At 36.8% G+C, this 20,735-nt stretch overlaps 1 protein-coding gene across 2 annotated transcripts in view; it reads left to right on the top strand.

The window, feature by feature from the left end:
• Positions 1 to 20,735, top strand: part of LOC123597809 (phosphatidylinositol 3-kinase regulatory subunit gamma) — a 130,982-nt gene that overhangs the window by 98,210 nt on the left and 12,037 nt on the right. For both annotated transcript variants that reach the window (XM_045477196.1, XM_045477197.1), the window contains 3 exons: positions 4,567 to 4,747; positions 5,197 to 5,322; positions 19,356 to 19,498. In XM_045477196.1, coding sequence (XP_045333152.1) covers positions 4,567 to 4,747; positions 5,197 to 5,322; positions 19,356 to 19,498 — 450 coding nt within the window. The remainder of the gene's footprint in view (positions 1 to 4,566; positions 4,748 to 5,196; positions 5,323 to 19,355; positions 19,499 to 20,735) is intronic.

Below are 20,735 nucleotides of genomic sequence, written 5' to 3'. Positions count from 1 at the left end.
AATATATATAGGGAAGAAAAGGTAGAGGCTGAAGGCGAGTATTTTTAGAGACTGTGTTTACCAACAGGAAGGAGCTGAGGAAGAACAGTCTAAGAGGTTGAGACAAAAGTGTAATGTCATAGGGGCACCTGGGTAGCTCAGTTGGCTAACTGTCCAATTCTTGATCTCAGCTCAGGTCATGATCTCACAGTTCATGAGTTCGAGTCCTGCATTGGGCACTATGATGACAGCACAGAGCCTGGTTGGGATTCTGTCTCTTCCTCTGTCTGCCCCTCCCCTGCTCCCTCTCTCTCTCTCTCTCAAAATAAGTAAATAAAAATGTAAAAAACTGTAATGTCATATAAGTAATGGGAAGACAAAATATTAAATAGGTAGGGAGAGAAAGTAGGGAGAGTAGAAATCTTAAGCCATTGCAAAGAATCTAAGCCTGGGGTGGAGGGAGGAGGCAGGCAGAGTCTGAATTTAATAAAAGTTGGTGACTCAAATGAGAGTGAAATCAGACTATAAAGGGTAGGTGATAAGGAAATAGAAGTTTTCCAATTTAGTAAACCATCGTAAATAGAACTCATTGTAGAAAATCTGGATAGTTAAATCTTTAGGAATTTGCTGTATGCCAGGCATTAGGCCAGGTGGTAGAATACAAGAAGGGATAGCATAATTCTTCTGTTTAAGAAGGGTATAGTGAGGGAGAGAGACATATAATTAAAAATTGACCATTATTTAGTTCCTTCATGTCCTCACTTTCTTCCCTCTCTGCTTAGAGTCCATGGTCTATTATTAAAATTAGCCTTATGAATATATCCTCAATAAACTTGCTCCTTTTTCCCCTCCGTTGTAGTTCCCTAACTGTATTCCTACACTTGTTAAATTCAACTCTTTATCTATTCCTTGCCTATACCTAAGTAGCTGAATGTGAAGAAAAATACACTGTGCTCACTGGCTTCACTTAAAATTCATGACTATTAATCTTACATGGGCGTTTAGTACTGCTTAGCTGAATTTCTGCATCTCTGCAATCTGTTTGCTCTCTCACTTTCCTAGATGACAATTTTTCTTTTTTTTTTTTTTTTTTTTTTTTTTTTTGAGAGAGAGAGAGAGGGCAAAAGTGAGAGAGGGGGAGGGAGAGAAAAATGGGGCATACCTGAAGCGGAGCTCACCCAAAGTGGAGCTCAAGCTCACCCAGAGTGGGGCTCGTGCTCACCCAAAGCAGGGCTCGAACTCATGAACCGTGAAATCATGACCTGAGCCGAAGTCCGATTCTTAACCGACTGAGCCACTCAGGTGCCCCCCAAGATGACAATTTCACATATTCTTTCTTTTTTTTTTTGTTTGAACAACTCATTTTCCCCTTTCTACCTAAGGAAATTGCTTCCTGTTTCACTGGTAACATTGAAGTTGTCAGAAGATACCTAACTCCCCATTGGTCCTGTTGCCACAGCTATCAACATATTTGCATCTGAATGTGAATACCCTTTCTCCTGTTCCAGTGGATGACTGTTCAAGTTTTGTCCAAGATCCATCTCACTACTTGTGGGCCAAATCCCATCCCATCCCTCTATTCTTTTCAAGGACATACATTAGGAATTATCTTGTCAGTCCTCTTGGTGATCAATTTTTATCTCTCTACTGAGCCATTCTCATCAGCATATAAATATGTGATACTATCTCCCATTTAAGAATAATAAAGAAGGAAAATTCCCTTGACCGTATCCCTTTCCAAATACTTCCCTATTTCTCTGCTCCCTGTTTACAGCAGTACTCCTCAAGACAGTTGTCTGTTGGCATTTCTTTTCCTTCTTATTTCATTCTCTTTAGTCCATTCTAGTCAGGCTTTCACCTTAGCATCCCATGGAAACCATTTTGTCCAGATCACTTAATGATCCCTTCTTTATCAAAACCTGTGATCATTTACCTGGTTGATCATTTTCTCTGGGTTGAAATGCTTTCTTAAAAATGAACCGTGCTGGGGCGCCTGAGTAGCTCAGTCTGTTAAGGTCTGACTTTTGGTTTTGGCTTGCTCATGATCTTGTTTATGGACAGTGTGAGGTCTGCTTGAGATTCTCTCTCTCTCTCTCTCTCTCTCTCTGCCCCTCCCCCACTCCCCCTGTCTCTTTCAAAATAATATATATGATATATATATAATATATATATATATCATATGATATATATCACATATATATGATATATATATCACATGATATATATATATATATCATGTTCTTAGTTCTCCTTTTACTTTATTAATTGCTCTCTCTTGGTTTCTTTTGCTGGTTCTTCCTCATCTTCCTAACTACTAACCATTGGTGAACCCCAGGACTTAGATCTTGGACCTCTTCTCTTATTTGACTGTACTCATTTCAAATAACATCTGTAGACTGACAGCTCTTGATTCTATAACTCTAGCCCAGACCTTTCTCCTGAACTTTAGATTCTTCAAATAGGTTGCTGGATTGTCTACTCTTGTACATTCATTAGGCATCTCAATCTTAACATGTCTAAAAGCAAAATATTTTTCCCCTTTAAACATGTTCTTTTTATACAGCCTTCTTCATTTCGATAAATAACAATTCCATTCTTCTAATTGCTTAAGATAAAAAACTTGAAATCATCTTTATGTTGTTTCTCTCTCTTCTACCCATCTATGTCTATGCCATCAGCATGTCTGGTAGGCTCTCTCTTCAAAATATATTCAGCGTCCCACCATTTCTCACTATATCGTCTTTGTTCAGGATGGATGCCATCTCTCTTGCCTAGATTATTTTAATAGTCTCCCAACTGATCTTTCTACTTCTACACCTGCTCATTTTGAATGGTTTCTTCTCACCCCAGCAGCTAGAGTGAGCCTTTTAAAATACATGAGAGATGGTATCATTCGGCTCAGAATCCTCTTGTGTTTTCCCATCTTATTCAGTAAAAGTCAATACCCTTAAGATGGCTTACAGGTTGTTACATGATATGAGCTCCTTTTACATCTCTTACTTCTCTCCTACTAGTATTCTCCCTTTTGCTCATTCAGCCCCAGTGTCATTGGCCTCCTTGCTGTTCCTTGAACATGCCAAACATGCTTCTACCTCAGGGGCTTTGCACTTGCTTTCCCTCTGCTTGGACCCTTATATACCTGCTGTGCTAGTTCCCTCACTTCATTTAGGACTCTGCTTAAATGTCACCTGAATAGAGCGGTTTTCTTTGTGCAATATATATAAAAAAGAAATCCCTGCACCCCCAGAACTATCTCTTGCCTTTACTCTGCTTTATTTTTTTCCATAGGACGTATTACCATTTGATATATCTAGCTGTTTGTTGTTATATTCTATCTTAATGAGAAATTCTTCATCTTCTTTATAAACTTAAAGATAGAAATACGTTCCTCATGCTCCTAAATTGGAAGTCTGGCTTGTTCATCATTATATGCACTGTACCTCGTACAGTTCCTGGCATATAGCAGATATTCAAAATTTTTGAACGAATGAGTGCCTTTTTTACTTTTCTCTAGAGAGACCAGGTTGTATTTATTGTGAACATATGTGTGGGTGTACACACCTATAGTAACTACATAAGATTAGGTGGTCCTTCCGATACATATTTTGTAGGAATAGTTCTTCATCCATCTAAATCTTGACTTTCTATAAGCATTATTAAATCAATCCATAGATTGAACCTATTGTGTTTGACCTTTCATTTGTCAATGAGGCATTGACAAATCCCAGTGTCTCTTTTATTATGTGTAATAGCATGGCAGAAAGAGATGTAGAGACATATTTTCCCCCCATTAAGTCCGCATGTATTATAAGAAGAGTTGAGTGGGAATGGTGCAGTGTTTTGCTTGATAGAATGAATCAACCTGCTGTGGTTTGATTATACTGTGTGGGACTTGGAAAACACTGCCATTTTAAGCTTTGGTTATATATTATCTTTAAGGAAACATTGGATATGACTCAGTAAACAAAAGAGTCAAATTACCCCATTCTAATATAAACGATTCTTCAAAAGCTATACCTTATAAAACAGTTGAATGACAATTGAATCATTTACTTATTGTGATGGTTTAAATAAATAGTCACTTCCAAGAATTATAAGCAAATATAAAAGACAAAATAATTCAAGGTACTAGATTAAATTAGTTATAAATCATTCAAGGAGCTTAATTATGTTTGGGCATTCACAATAAAACCTTGAATGTGTTGGTGATTTCTGTGTGACAAATGTTTATCATCCCCCTTCATACAGAAATGGTTTCTGCTTCCCTCCAAAGACACACAATCACATATCTTTAGGTCCTAAAGAGATTATCTCTGTTCTTCCTGAAAAAATATTAATCGAATTTAAATTTAAAAATTCATTCAGAAAATAAACAAAAGATATAATTTACTTTTGTTTTAGTTATTTTTCTGGTCAGGTATATTGACCTTTAGTAACCAAGATATTTTATAGACAAAAGAAATAGTTGTTAAAATGATAAGATATTGTATGTACTTTTACACACATAATTATATGGAAATATATATGAAAATAGTACTTTGATAGAATTTTTGGGAAAAAAATCTACAGTTGTTGTTTTGTTCACAGGAAGGGAGGCAATAATAAGTTAATAAAGATCTATCATCGAGATGGTAAATACGGCTTTTCTGATCCTCTGACATTTAATTCTGTGGTGGAGCTCATTAACCACTATCATCATGAATCTCTTGCTCAGTACAATCCCAAACTTGATGTGAAGCTCATGTACCCAGTGTCCAGATACCAACAGGTATGATTAGTTCTTGATAGTTATTCAACAAGTCATTTTTAACATCATTTCATTTTAATTTACCAGGCTTATCAGTTTAAAAAAAGAAAAAAAAAAAGAAATGTAGTCTTTTTAAATTTCCTACTTAAGATGTAAGATATTTTTGGAACTTATTCTGTGGCTACTATTCCTTAATAGCTGGTTGCATGTATTTACTAACTTTATATAAAAATACTTCTGTTTGTTTCCTATTTATACTTCATTTCTTAATTTTTAAAATATTAACTATGTTGATATAATCTAAAGGCTTATAATAGTGTTAACAAAAGAATTTAGTGCTTTTGGATGCTTGATATTAATACAGTGACTTAAACTTATAGTAGAAATGCAATTTAAAAATAAATAGGTGTGGAAAAATTCATGTGTCAGAATTCTTAACATTCTTTATTTCTTTTTTTTTAACTGTATAGGATCAATTGGTAAAAGAAGATAACATTGATGCAGTAGGTAAAAAACTCCAAGAGTACCACTCTCAGTATCAGGAAAAGAGTAAGGAGTATGACAGGCTATATGAGGAATATACCAGAACATCACAGGTTAGTATATTTTTGTTGGTTAGCCCAGCAAGTATGCAATGTTATAATTACATTAGATTTTCTGTAATTCACCTGACAATCTTTAGCTGTTTTAATATCTTACACAACCTTTTTGAGACTTTGGAGTGATACAAATTTGTAAATCACTTTCTTATTGGTTAAGGGCATAATTTTTTTTCAGTTAGTATTAACTAGGATAAGGTTTGACTGCAGGTGATAAAAAATAACAAAATAGCAAAGGCTTCAGATAGAAATTTATTTTTCTGTCATGTATAGGCAGTGCCAAGGATATTATGTCAACTCCACAGTCATTAGGGGTTAGGGTTCTTCTGTTTTGATGCTTTGCTATCTGTAGAAGTTGGCTTACTCCAGTATCAGTCATCACAACAATATTCTAGCAAACAAGAAGGAAGAATAGAAACAGAAAGCAGTTTCCCGTTTTTAAGGCTACTTCCTAGAAGTACACACTGCTTCTACTTTCATCCTACTGGCAAGGCAGCTGCAGGTCACAACGCTGTAGTGGAGGTGAAGAAAGCTAGTTATTTGGTCAGGTGTGTCCGACTAACATTTGAGAGTTTTCTGAGGAAGAAGGAACTAATGTAATTATGAGACCACTGGTAGTCTTTTTTTTTTTTAAGTTTATTTTATTTATTTTTAAAATTTATTTTGAGAGAGAGAGAGAGAAAATGCCATGAGCTGGGGAGGGGTAGAGAGAGAATCCTCTATCACTGCAGAGCTTGACTCGGGGCTCGAACTCCCAAACCATGAGATCATGACTTGAGCCGAAATCAAGAATCAGATGCCCAAGCAACTGAGCTACCCAGACGCCCAAGACCACTACTAGTCTTAACCACACAGTTTCTGGATCATAAAGCTTAATAATATTTCTTTTATCTTATATATATGATAGAACAAAATTCTGAAGAGTAACCTAGTTCTTTTCCTAGATCTGTTTTTGATTTTTTTTAGTTACATTTGGATTGGCTTAATTTGCCCTAAGTTACTATATAATATATAAAAGGTGCTAGGAATTTTTATGAAGGTGCAAGTCTTCAGGGGAGTTTATCCATTGCAGTATTTGGGTCATTGGTGGCCTAAGAAAATATATCTAACTGGGTTTCTTATGCACATTCTTTTGAAACACAGGTTAGTTGAACGTCAAATAACTTACAGAAGCTTTAGTCTATGTTGATTAGTCCATGTTATGGTGGCATTAGTCCATTCTACTAAATTCATAGTGAATCCTCAGTGCAGTAATAACTTGCCTGAGTCCTTTATCGAACATAACAGTAAGTGGTTTTTTTCTAGTGTTTGTTTTCTACTGTGTTATTATTACTGCTCTTTATTATTTCCTTTTTATTTTTATTTTTGCTTTCAATTTAATTTGCTCTTCTTTTGCTAGCTTGAGGTGAGTTTTGTTCACTGGCTTTAAAACTTTTTTTTTTACAGTTATTTATTCATTCATTTATTTATTTTGAGAGAGGGAGAGAGCACGAGTGAGTGAGGGACAGACAGAGAGGCAGAGAGAGTGCAGAGCCCCGAAGTGGGGCTCAAGTTCCCCCAAAGCAGGGCTGCCACTCACCTGAAGTGGGTGAACCACGAGATCATCACCTGAGCCGAGGTCGGATGCTTAACTGACTGAGCCATCCAGGTGCCCCCAAAACTTTATTTTCTAATATAAGCACTTAAAGCTATAAATTTCCTTCTAAGCACTGCTATAGGTGCATCCTACAAATTTTGTTATACTGTTATTTTCCTTATTCAGTTTTAAATATTTTCTAATTTCCCTTGTGATTTCTTCTTTGGCCATATGTTCTTCAATTTCTAAATATTTGAGGCTTCTCTAGATATATTACTTCTAGTATATCTTCTAATTCACTGTAGTCAGTGAACATATTCATTAAGGTTACAGTGTTTTGAAATTTATTGACTTACGACCTAGTTAACCTGCCTTATCTTAGTAAACTTGTGCACTGACAAAGACTAGTAAAGTTGTTGGGATAGTGCCCTTGTAGTTGTTGGTGTAGTCCTCTCCAAGTATCAGTTTGGTCAAGGTGATTCATAGTGTCATTCAGATATTCCATATCTTTACTGAATTTTCTCTTTTGCCTGTACTTTCAGTTAATTAGAAGGAATCTTAAAGTCTCTACTTACAATTGTAGGTTTGTCTATTTATCTTTTTAGTTTTGTTAGCTTTTGCTTTATGTGTATTGAAATTCTATTAAGTGCTTACATATTTATAGTAATTTTTTCCTTTATCAATATGAAATGTTCCTCTTTATATCTGGTAATCCTCCTGGTCTTAAAGTCTACTTTTTCTAATATATCCCCATCAGCTTTCATATACTTGTTATTTTCAGGATATATCTCTTTCTGTCCTTTTATTTTCCATCTGTTTGTGTCTATATTATTGTTAAAGTGCATCTCTTATAGATAATAATATATAGTTGGGTATGGCTTTGTAAAAAATCCAGCCTGACAATTTCTGCCTTTTAATTGGAGAGTGTAATCCATTTGTATGTCTTATAATTATTGGTATGGTTGGGTTTATGTTTACTTTTTTGCTATTTGTTTTCTATTTGCTTTATCTGTTTTTTGTTCCTCAGCAACTCTTTCACGGTTGTCTTTTGGGTCAAACATTTTTTTTTTTAATGTCTATTTTTGAGAGAGAGCATGAGCAGGGGAAGGGCAGAGAGAGAGACACACACACAGAATCTGAAGCAGACTCCAGGCTCTGAGCTGTCAGCACAGAGCCTGATGCGGGGCTCGAACCCACAAACTGTGAGATCATGACCTGAGCCGAAGTTGGACACTTAACTGAGTCACCCAGGCACCCCTGGGTCAAACATTCTTTAGTATTCCATTTTGATTCCTCATCTGGCTTTTTTGCTATGACTGTCTTTTTTTTCCCCCCATAGGAAGTTGTTCTAAGGATTACAGCATGCATTCTTAATCATAGTTATTTAACTTCATATCGTGTCATGTAGCATGTAAATATAATAACCCTGTTTTATATCATTCTGTTTTTATCTCTTATTGTTATCATATATTTTATATTTACCTATGTTACCCCCATAATTCATTCTTGTAATATTTGCCTATTCTAAGTACCTTATATAAATGAAATCATATAATAATTGTTCTTTGGCTTACTTCACTAATTACAATGTTTTCAAGGAAAATACATGTTGTAGTATATATCAAAATGTCACTTTTTATGGCTGAATGATATTGCATTTGAAGGGGAATATGGCATTTTGTTTATCCATTCATCTGGTGATGGCATTGGGTCATTTTCCAGTTTCCAGCCATTGTGAATAATCCTGCTTATGAACCTGGTGTGCAAATAACTGTTCAAGTCTCTGCTTTCATTTCTTTTGGATATATACCTAGGAGTGGAATTGCTGGATCATATGGTACTATGTTTAACCTTTTAAGAAACTGACAAACTGTTTTCCACGCTGGCAAAACTATTTTACATTCCTACCATTAATGCATGAAGATTCCAGTTTTTCCACATTCTAAGACTTGTTACTATTTTTTTTTATCTTTAATTTTTTTATAGCCACCCTAGTAGTCATGAAGTAATATTGTTTTTGTTATTGTTGAGTTTTAGGAGTTTTTTTTTTTAAAGGAATTTCTTTTTTTTTTTATGTTTATTTATTTTGAGAGAGAATGTGAGTGGGGGAGGGGCACAGAGAGAGGGAGACAGAGAGAATCCCAAGCAGGTTCCATGCTAAGTGCAAAGCCGGATGTGAGACTCAAACTCATGAACCATGAGATCATGACCTGAGCCGAAACCAAGAGTCAGCTGCTTAACCGACTGAACCACCGAGGCACCCCCCTTGGAGCTTTTTTTTTTAAATCCCTTATCAGATCTATGATTATCAGATATTTTCCCCATTTTGTAGGTTGTTGTTTTGCTTTTTTAATATCATCCTTTGATGTGCAAATGTTCTTAATTTTGATGAAGTCCAATTTTTTTCTTTTGTTGCCTATGCTTTTGTTATCATATTCATGAAGTTGTTGCCAAATCCAATGTCATATTTTCTCCAGTGTTTACTTCTAAGAGTTTATTGTTTTTACTCTTAAATTTAGGTCTTTGATCCATTTTGAGTTAACTTTTATATGTGATGTGAGTTAAGGTCCCAGCTTTATTGTTGTACATATGAAAATACATTTTCCCTGCACTGTAGTCCCAACACCATTTCTCCATTGAATGGTCTTGGGATATTTACTGAATTGAGACATAGATCATAGGTGTGAGGGTTTATTTTTGGGCTTCCTATTGCACTCTCTTGGTCTGCATGTCTATCCTTATGTCATTACCATATTCAAAATATGTTAAACTATTAACATAGCTTCTTAATAAGCTTTGAAATCAGCAGGTGTGAATCTTCCAACTTCGTTTTTTTCAAGATTGTTTTGGCTATTCTAGGTCCCTTTCAATTCCGTATGAATTTGAGGTTGAGTTTTTCTGTTTCTGTAAAAAAAATGCAGTTGGGATTTTGATAGAGATTGCATTGAATCTGTATATTATTTTGGGTAAGTATTGTTATCTTAACAATATTAAGTCTTCCAATCCATGAACAAGGAGATGTCTTTCCATTTATGTATGTCTTCTTTAATTTCTTTCAGTATTGTTTTATAGTTTTCAGTGTATGAGTTTCTTACCTCCTTGGTTAAATTTATTCCTAAATATTTTATTCTTTTTGATGCTGTTGTTGATGGGATTATATCCTTACTTTCCCTGCTAGTATATAGAATACAGAATATTCTATACACAGTTGCTAGTGTATAGAATACAGTTGATTTTGTGTGTTGATTTTGTATTCTGCAACTTTGCTAAATTTATTAGCTCTAACAGTTTTTGATGGATTCTTTAGGGTTTTGTACCTATAAGATAATGTCATTGGAGATAATTTTACTTCTTCCTCTCCAATATGAATGTCTTGTATTTTTTTTTTAATTTTTTAATGTTTATTTGTGAGAGAGAGAGTGAGCGAGCGACAGAGTGTGAGTGGGGGAGGGGAAGAGAGAGAGGAGACACAGAATTCGAAGCAGGCTCCAGGCTCTGAGCTGTCAGCACAGAGCCCGACGCAGGGCCTGAACCCACAAACCATGAGATCATGACCCGAGCCGAAGTCAGACACTCAACTGACTGAGCCACCCAGATGCCCCATGAATGTCCCATATTTCTTTTCATTGCCTAATTGCTTTGGCTAGAACTTTAAGTACTTTGTTAAATAAAAGTGGAGAAAGTGGATGGATATCCTTGTCTCGTTCATGACTTAGGAGAAAGTTAGCCCATTTCACCATTGAGTATGATGTTAAGCTTGTGTTTTTTATATATAGCTGTATTAGTTTCCTAGGTCTGTTGTAACAAAGTACAACACACAAGAGGTACCTGGGTGGCTCAGTCGGTTGAGCATCCGACTTCAGCTCAGGTCATGATCTCGTGGTTCGTGGGTTTGAGCACCGTGTTGGGCTCTGTGCTGACAGCTCAGAGCCTAGAGCCTGCTTTGGATTCTGTCTCCCTCTCTCTCTGCCCCTCCCCCACTCACTCTGTGTCTCCCAAGGATGAATAAACATTAAAAGAAATTTTTTTAAAAAACCCAAAAACTGGGTGTCCTAAAACAACAAATTTATTGTTTCACTGTTCTAGGGACTCCAAGTCCAAAATCAAGGTGTTGGTAGGGCCCTCTCTTTCTGGAGGCTCTGGGGAAGACCATTCCTTGTTTTTCTTAGCTTCTGTTGGTTGCTGGCAGTCTTTGGCATTCTTTGGGTTGGACATACCACTTCTGTTTATGCCTTCATTATCAGTAGCATTCTCCCTCTGTGTCTCTGCTTTCTTTTTTATAAGGATACTAACCAGTCATTGGATTAGGGCCCATCCACTTCCAGTATCACCTCATCTTAATTCACTAAAGACTCTCTTTCCTAGTAAGATCACATTCTAAAGTCCTGAGGATTAGGACTGATCATATCTTATGTGGGAACACAATTCAATCTATAACAATGGCCTTTATATGATGAAGAAGTTTCCTTTTATTTCTAGTTTATGGTTTTTATCATGCAAGGATGTTGGATTTTGTCAGATGTTTTGTCTGCATCAATTAAGATGATCGTGGTTTTTTTTTTTCCTTCAGCCTATTAATGTTGTGTATTGACTGATTTTCGTATGTTGAACCACCCTTGCATTCCTGGGATAAATTCCATGTGGTAATCGTATACAGTTAAAGTCCTTTCAATACGCTGCTAAATTTAGTTGACTAGTATTTTGTTGAGGATTTTTGCATCTGTATTCAAAAGGCATGTTGTTCTGTAGTTTTCTTGCAGTCTCTTGATTTAGCTTCAGGATCAGAGTAATGATGGCCTTGTGAATGAGTTAGCAAGTGTTCCTTCCTCCTTCTAGTTTTTGGGAAGGGTTGGTGTTAATTCTTCTTTAAATGTTTGGTAAACTTCACTAGTGAAGCTATCTGATCCTGGGCTTTCCTTTGTTGGGAAGTTTTTGATTACTGCTTCAATTTTCTTATTGATTATTGGTCTATTTAGATTTTCTTTTTGAGTCAGTTTTGGTAGTTGTGTGTTTCTAGGAATTTGTCCATTTCATCTAGGTTATCCAGTCTATTGGCATAAATTTTATGCAGCATTCTCTTAACAATTTTTATTTCTGTAAAGTGGGTAGTATGGCCCCCTTTAAACTTAACAATTTAGTAATTTGAGTCTTTTTTTTCCCTTAATCTAACTAAAGGTTTGTCAATTTTGGTGATCTTGTTAAAGAACCACTTTTTAGTTTTGTCGATTTTCTCTACTTTTCTATTTTCTATTTCATTTACCTTTTTAATCTTTATTATTTCCTTCTGCTAGCTTTGGGTTTAGTTTGCTCTTCTTTTTCTAGTTGAAGGATAGTACTGCTTGAATATAGACTTCTTGGTTGACAGTTTTTTTCTTTTAAGATTTCTATGCCATCCCACTGCCTTCTGGCCTCCATGGTTTCTGACAGGAAAACAGCTATTAATTTTATTGAAGATCTTTGTACATGACACATTTCTTCTCTCTTGCTTCTTTCAAGATTCTCTTTTGACAATTTGACTATAATGTGAAATACATGTTTCTTATATCTTTGTCTATAGTTTATAGTTATCTGTGGAAGGTGTAGTCAGCAGGGAGCTATTCTAGTATAACTGTAACTCACGGTTTCCTATTTGACCCTAGTATTTATATTATTGATTTTTCCAGCCTCATAGCCACTGATCTTATTTCCAGGGTAGTGTCCATGGTGGGCAGTGTTAAGGTAGATACTGCAACCCTGAAGAGGGTATTAGGGGATACTACCCTATGAGGATTACAGATTAGGAATGAGATATAGTACTGACTGGGAAAAGGTATGGGATTACAGCCAGAAATGCTGTAATGGTCTATTTTCCTATATGAGAAGTTTACTTCCATTTTGTTTTCAGGTTTAATTTTATTAATTAGTTATTCAGAATGATCTTAATACTTTTTCTTTCTTCATGATACTTGAGCTATATCTCTGGTGTGCCTGTGTGTGTATGCTTTTTTACCCTGCTAATTTCATTTTCTCTCTGTATTCCTTTAGCTTTTCCAGATGAATTATCTGTGATGAGGCCAGTGTTTGGGGTAGAATGGGGAAAAAGTTACTGAAGCCTCTTTAGATTGAATCAACATAAGTGGGCAACATTAGGGTATGGTGAAATGATCATACATATAATAGAACATTATACAACTATTAAAATAGGTTTTCAGAAATTATTTTAACTTTGATTTTTAAAAAGTACAAAGGTTATATAAATATGTATGCTAAATTCAATATAGATTATTGCTGAATTATTAAATTCAGTATAAATTATTGCTGAATTATTATTATGAATTATTGCATACAGAATAAAAGTCCTGATTTCTTGGAGTCAACTGCTGCTAACTATATGCTTTTTAGGAATTCCTAATGACCTGAGAAATGCTTATGATATAGTTGCAGGCAAAGGAAACAGCATGTAGAAGTGTGTGAACAGTGATTTCAGCTGTGGGTGTACTCACTAACCTGAAGGGAAACTTTATAAAAATATGCTGGAATGTTTGGGGTGATAGAATTAACAGGATTTGGGAAAACTACAGTTAAAAACAGAAAGGAGGAAATAATAGAAATACTATACACATTAATAACAATAATATATATAACAAAAATGACCTTTTTTAAAAAAACAAAATGATATGCAGTTATTCTATTACTATCAAAAAATGAGGTAAGGTCTACATTTACTGATTCTGAGTGATTTCTAAGATACATTAAGTAAAAAAAGCAAGGTAGGAAAAAAATGTATGTGGTATACTATCATTTATTGTTAAAATATATCATGACTAGACTAATGTATTCAGTAAATGTTTTTGGATGTATAGTCCCCCCACCCCACCTTTTTTTTTTTTTTCCTGATTCCCTGTTTCCGTTTCTTTCTGTCCTTTTGTCATTCATTCATTCATTCATTCTCTCTCTCTCTCTCTCTCTCTCTCAAATATAGTTGGGGTTGCCATTATCTCCATTTTATAGATGGGAACTTAAAGCATAGAAAGACTCTCTTAAGGGACATAACCAGTTTTTAACATTACCAAGATTAGATTATAAATCTCCTAAATTCAAACTCAGTTCCTTTGTAGCATCTAGGCATGATACTGTGCTTGACTCTAGAAGCACAGAGGGAGAGATGAGACTCTGTTCTACACAAGGTTGAAGTACCCTGACAGCATTTGTCAAACACAATGTACATTAGCCAAAAAGGCATGTTTTGATCCCTTTTCTCTCCATCAAACAAAACAATGATGGATGACTATATTTGTGTGTGTATATTTATTTAAAGGGCAACATATAACACTGTTTAATCTCACAAAGAATATTGAGTGAAGGAATACATATACATATTCTATGGGTCTATTCATAGAAGGTACAAAACAAGGTAAACGTTAACTTTTTGATTTTGGTTGGGAACATAAAGTGGTAAAATCATAAAGAATAACAAGGAAATGATCCTCATAAAGGGCAGGATAGTGTTATTACCAAGGTGGGGGAAGTAGAGTGGGCAGAGACAGGGAGTTATGATCCAGAAAGGATACACAAGGAATTTCTGGGGTTGCTGGTAGTGAATGTTCATTTTATAATAATTTGTTAAGCTCTGCATTTTTTTATGCACTTACATTCTCTCATACTAAAAAATTGGTAAACATTGAAAACACATGGCTGTATGCAAAAACAATACGATTATTTCTGTAGATAAGAGGTGGAACAGAAAACCATAATAAAAATTATAAATGGAATTTCCAGATCTGGAAATAACCAGAGACAACTGAGAATGGAGAGTTTGACCTCCCTGTTGGTTCCTTCTTGGTCATCTTTGCTGATTTCTCATCTTTGACCTTGGGCCTTTTCTTTTTTCTGGTTCTTTATTCACTCTCTGGTGATCTCAAACAGCCTCATGGCTTTACATATGATCTATATGCTGGTAACTCCCAAATTTATGTCTCTGCTTCTTCTAACTTCTCTTAATTGTAGACTCATATATATCCAATTGCCTTTCCAACAGCTCCACTTGGATGTTTAATAGATATCTCTCAGACTTAACATGTCAAACTGAATTCAAACAAAATTGAACTCAGGGCTGTTCTATCCTTTGCCTTACCTGTCAGAGTTGAGAGAAGTCATGTCCTCTCTTAGGTCAAAAGCCTTGAAGCCATCCCAGACTCTTTCTTGTACACCTTCCATCAAATCCAGTAAGAATTTCTGTTGACTTTACCTTTAGAATATAGCCAGAATGCAACCCCTTCTCCTCACATCCACTGCTGATACCTTGATCTAAGTCACTATCATTTCTTACTTTGGTTTACCACAGAAACCTCCTAACTGATCTTCTTGCCCTTATCCATGCTTCACTCTCCCTGATCAATTCTCAACAGAGCAGCTAGGAGATGCAGGTGTGCCCTGCATTTTGCAAGTTCTCATTACACCACTTGGCTTTTATGAAAGACCTACATTAGTACTTGTTTTCAGTAACTGAAATAAATCTGAAGAATTCTGCTTTTACAAAAAAAGGCAAAAAGTGACAATAGCATTCAGAGTTTGTTTTGCATCAAGCTGTTACAAAGGCAGTGTGCACCCCAAGCAGTGGGAATGGTGCTGCCAAGTTCCCTCCCTGGGAACTACACTCAGCATCTCAGCATCAAGCCGCTATAGCTTTGAACTGTGTCTGTGAGCATCTGTGCTTCTCTCCATTTACTTTGTGCACCTGTTAGTAAGATGTGTCCTAAGGTATTCAGAAAAAAAAAGCCTAAGAGAAGTTATTTTTTGAGTTTGGGAACACTGCAAAAATTTTTTCCATGTAAATTAATGTTAATTGTTTCTTTGCTTTATGCCATTTTGGCTTATGAAAGGTTTCATAGGAACTCTATGTAGGGGAAACCTATACTTGTAAAACCTAGGTAGGATCACAGTACTCCTTTAACACCTGTCTGTGGTTCCACGGTTTACACATAGGAAAGCCAGAGTGTTTTCTACAGTGCCCAGCATAATCTGCGCTCCTCTTCCTCTCTGGCCTCATTACTTCTCTCTTCTCCAACCATGCTATCCTCTTTGCTGTTCTTCGAATATACTAGACCTGCTTCCTACCTTTGAGTGTTTTACTGGCCACTTCCTTGCCTGAAACACTCCCCCACTGCACCGCCTGCCCAGATAGTCAGCTGGCTAACCCCCTCCCCTCCTTCAAGTCTTTGCTCAAAGGTTGTCATCTCAACAAGGTGTGCACATGAGCTGGGGAACAGCAGAGAAAGAGGGAGAGAATCTCAAGCAGGTGCCATACTGTCAGCTCAGAGCCCGATGTGGGGCTTGATCTTACCAACTGTGAGGATCATGACCTGAGCTGAAATCAAGAGTCAGATGCTTAAGTGACTGAGTCACCCAGGTGCCCCTAGAACTGCATTTCCGCTTTCTTGTCATGACTGGAGGAAGCAAAGAAGGCTCCACATGTTGTCCGCATGCTCAGTAATACTGGGGATTTAACCACAGAGTATGAGTTCTGAGCAGCTGGTGTGAGACTGCATTCTGGACTTGGAATCCTTGGTTGGGGAGCTGGGTATGGGAGTAGATGGAGGAAACTGCAAAGACCACTAAGTTGAAGCTAGGAGAGAGCTAAATCTGGGTGTGCGAGAACTGAGAGAAAGACGTAAGATGGCTGAGCAGGGAAGAGCCATGAGGTTTAAGGAGGTGGAGGAAGAGGAAGATCCAGTGATTATTAGCAGTACAGGAGATGTGCTGGGACAGTGAGGATAGAGTGTTAAAGGGAAGTTAAAGAATTGATCTCCTCTGTTTATAAGTGTTTCAATATTTATAAGTGTTATAGACTGCCTAAGGTTTCTGTGAAACCTTAGATAAAATTTGGATTGCTTTGTTGGAAGTGAATTCTTCCCAGAGAATGGGAAGAGATGGTGTATCCTGAGTCATAGTTGGCACAGGATGAGAATAGATTGCATGTGGGGATATTTGACATCTGGATTACATGTAATTAGGAGGAATTGATAGGATTTAGGGATGGATTGGGATAGGGGACAGGAATTGGGTAATGAGATCATTGATAACCTTGGAAAGACAGTCTCTGTGGAATGGTAGGTACAGAAGCCGGAAAAGAGTGAGTTGGAGTGAGAATGAGAGATGAGGAAAGAGAGATAGCCTATATAGATAGTTTGTTCAAGGAACTTAATTGACTGGAAGAGAATTTAGGGTTAAGGGATTATTTTCTCAAAGTGGTGTTACTAGAACCTGTTTGTATGCTGATGAGAAGAAACCATAAGAAGGGCTGGAGAGGAGAAAGAGAAGGGGTGTAGATATAGGTAGATTTACAGTTTTTTTGTGGTAGGTATTGTGACATTGTTTATGGGGCAGCTGCTGCTTCGGCAATGCTATAAATATTTTCCCTTTGCTGCTTTACCTACCAACACAAACACCAGTTATAGTAAAGTCTGAATTATTAGTGTCTTCTTTAAGGATATAGGGCCAGGGCTTCATAGGTAATTTTTGATCTTGCAAGGGAGCCAAGACCCTCCACTGTAATTTGAGAGTTGCAGAATTTGTAGCTAGATATTTAGATATGGGCATTCCAATAAGTTTACAGCACTATTTGAGATATGTATAACTTCAAGCATATGGAACATCATAAGGTTCTTGTAGCCTCCATGAAGCCTCTGTAAAGAAGTAATTCACCCTGATTTGATTGTCTCTGCCATGACATGGAACAAAACCTTATCAGAGTTCGGAAATCTGTTTCACCTGTGTGTTCTGAAACCTGGAGGGCAGGCTTCATGTTTTATTAATCTCTTTACCACCAGACTGTACTTTCTGTATAGTGGATTCTCGGTAATCATTTGTTAAAATTAATCAATGCTGGATAGTTTTGAGGAATTATCCCATAAACACCACAACTTTAAAAACTGTAAATATTCAGGATAGTAATTTTCTAGACCTTTAAAATATTTCTTGACTTTCTAATGTAAATTGTACAAAATTTTAACCCTCTGAAGATTCGGGGGAATCTGAGTTCAGATGCTGAAGTCTAAAAAAAACCTCAGAGCTCATCAAAATGTATAGGACTACTTATCCTAGTGCTAAATGGCTTAGCCTACTGGGCATTTGTTTGTGAAGTTTTTAGTTTTTCATCTTATTCTGCATATAATTTTATTTTTTTTAAGTTTATTTATTTTGAGAGAGAGAGAGAGAGAGAGCAAACCAGTAGGGGAGGGGCAGAGAGAGGGGGACAGAAGATCTGAAACAGGCTGTGCGCTGACAGTAGAGTGCCTGATGTAGGGCTCGAACTCCCAAACCTTGGGATCATGACCTGAGCCGAAGTCAGACGTTTAACCTACTGAGCCACCCACATGCTCCTCTGCATCTGACTTAGCTGCTATTCTTCCCCCTTTCATTTTCTGCTTTTCCTTTTCTTTTTAAAGATTTTTTGGGGAGCGTCTGGGTGGCTCAGTCGGTTAAGTGTCCGACTTTGGATCAGGTCATGATCTCACAGTTCGTGGGTTTGAACCCTGTGTCGGGCTCTGTGCTGGCAGTGTGGGGCCTGGAAGTTGCTTCAGATTTGTCTCCCTCTCTCTCTGCCCCTCCCCGACTCATGCTCTGTCTCTGTCTCTCTCAAGAATAAACATTAAAAAAAAATTTAAGATTTTTTTTACTGTTAAGTAATTTGTATGCCCAATGTGGGGCTCAAATGTATAACCCTGAGGTTAAGCGTCTGATGCTCTACTGATTGAACCATCCAGGCACCCCTCATTTTCTGCTTCTGAGATTAATCTACTGATGAATCTGTTTAGAAAAACTACATGTTTTAGAAATGATAATAAGAATAAATAGACTCTATAGGACTTTTCTGGGAATAAGGCTTTGTACGTTGGTGTATGGACTCCTCCACTGTATCCATTCACTTCTTCAGCGCCTTTTGGGGGTCAGCACTACAATAAGTGCAAAAACATAATTTTATCTTTGTCTTCAAAGTGTTCAGGGCACTTGGTTGGCTCAGTCAGTTAAGCATTGGACTCTTGATTTCAACTCAGGTCATGATCTCACGGTTTGTGAGATTGAGCCCCTTGTTGGGCTCTGCTCTGACAGCATGGAGCCTCCTTGGGATTCTCTCTCTTCCTCTCTTCCGCTTGTGCACACATGTTTTCTCTCTATATCAAAATAAACAAACATTAAAAAAAATATCTGAAAGTGTTTAGGGTTAATCTAAGCAACTCAGGCCTTTTTGTGGATCTCAGCTATATTTCAAGTAATAGTTTTTTTCTTCTATTTTAGGGTTTGAGTGATGTATTTTGCATATAAGTATTAAGGGTGGGAGTTAAATAAGTAAGAGTTGTTTTAGCCATCTTTCATTTTCTATGGAATTGTAATTAGAATTACAAGATTTAAGACCAAGGTTACCAGAAAAAAAAAAAAAGATAAAGTGTATGTCTTTTCTTTTTCTCCTTTGTAGGAAATACAGATGAAAAGGACTGCAATAGAAGCTTTTAATGAAACAATTAAAATATTTGAAGAGCAGTGTCACACACAAGAACAGCATAGCAAAGAATATATTGAGCGATTTCGCAGAGAGGGGAATGAAAAGGAAATTGAACGGTAAATCTATCTAACACTTCCAAGTGCATCAATGAGAAGAGACTTCTTTTCTTCCCCAATAATCTCTGTTGTGTCTGCTTTTACCCCTGTAAACTTCACAGTCCTGCTATATGGAACTATTTGCTGTTCCCACTAATGGCACCAAATTGAACTGCCTCTGTTCTGTTCCTTCTATGTCCTTCCAAATTTTTAACTCCTGCTCATCCTTTAGGATTTAGCTTACACATGACTTTTTTAAGAAAAATTTCCCTGATTTTCTAGACTGGTTTAGGAGCTTTTTGTCCCTACCCCTACAGTATCTGGTCCTGATTCCTACCGTGACTTTGCCAAATGTCACACCCACTAAACTGCAAGCTTGTTGGTGAAATAAGGATGGTGGCTTATTTTCCCTGATAGCTCCAGCATCTGTTATGGTACCTGAACGTACATGGTGATGCTCACTGAATATTTGTTGAACTGAAAATAAACAGCAGCAGTCTGAGAATAAATTGGAGGCTGAACAAGACTATGGGCAGGAAGACCAGCTTGACTCTTGCAGGTGACTGCAGTGTTTGTGGTCATCAGGTTAAATGATGGTGAGGGCCTGAACCAGAGCAATGGCAGGAAAGGAGGGGGAATTAATGGAAATACTGAGGACTTGATACCTGACTAGATATGGTAGGTGTGGGAGAAGTCAAAGATTACTCCTAGATTTCTAGGATTCCTAGATTATTTCTTAGACTAAGGAATGGTGTTATTTACTAAAATAGAAAGTACGTGAGGAAAGTTCAGGGTTGGAACCAATGAATTTGAAGTTCCTGTGAGAAACCAAATGGAGTTGTCTGAGAAGCAGGCAGCTGGTTATTTGGTTTTGGAACTCAAGGTACAGAAAGGATTTGGGAGGCATAAGTGTGTAGGTTATACTAAGGTTATAAGTGTAAAGTTATACAAAGAATGAGATTACACAGAGAGTGTGCAGCATGAGAAATATTGGGTCTGGCAACTAAAAGGATATTGGAAGCCTTTATCATAGCAAATTTAGTGGAATATTGGGAGACCGAGCCAAGTAACAGTGGGATGAGGAATGAAAAAGTGGATAGTAGATAAAAATGAATCATTTGCAAGGGAAAGGCATAATTACTTCTCATACTAGTATCAAAGTGTCAAAGTGTCAGTGAACTTCTGTGTGCATAAGAATAGGGCTAAGTGCTGTTGAGGCAGGATAGCTTAATGGTTAAAACCATTAAAACCATGGGCT

This window comes from Leopardus geoffroyi, chromosome C1, assembly GCF_018350155.1.
Source record: "Leopardus geoffroyi isolate Oge1 chromosome C1, O.geoffroyi_Oge1_pat1.0, whole genome shotgun sequence".
NCBI classification, from domain to species: domain Eukaryota; kingdom Metazoa; phylum Chordata; class Mammalia; order Carnivora; family Felidae; genus Leopardus; species Leopardus geoffroyi.
The sequence above is the reverse complement of the archived record's forward strand: the minus strand, read 5'-3'. Positions and strand labels throughout refer to the sequence as shown.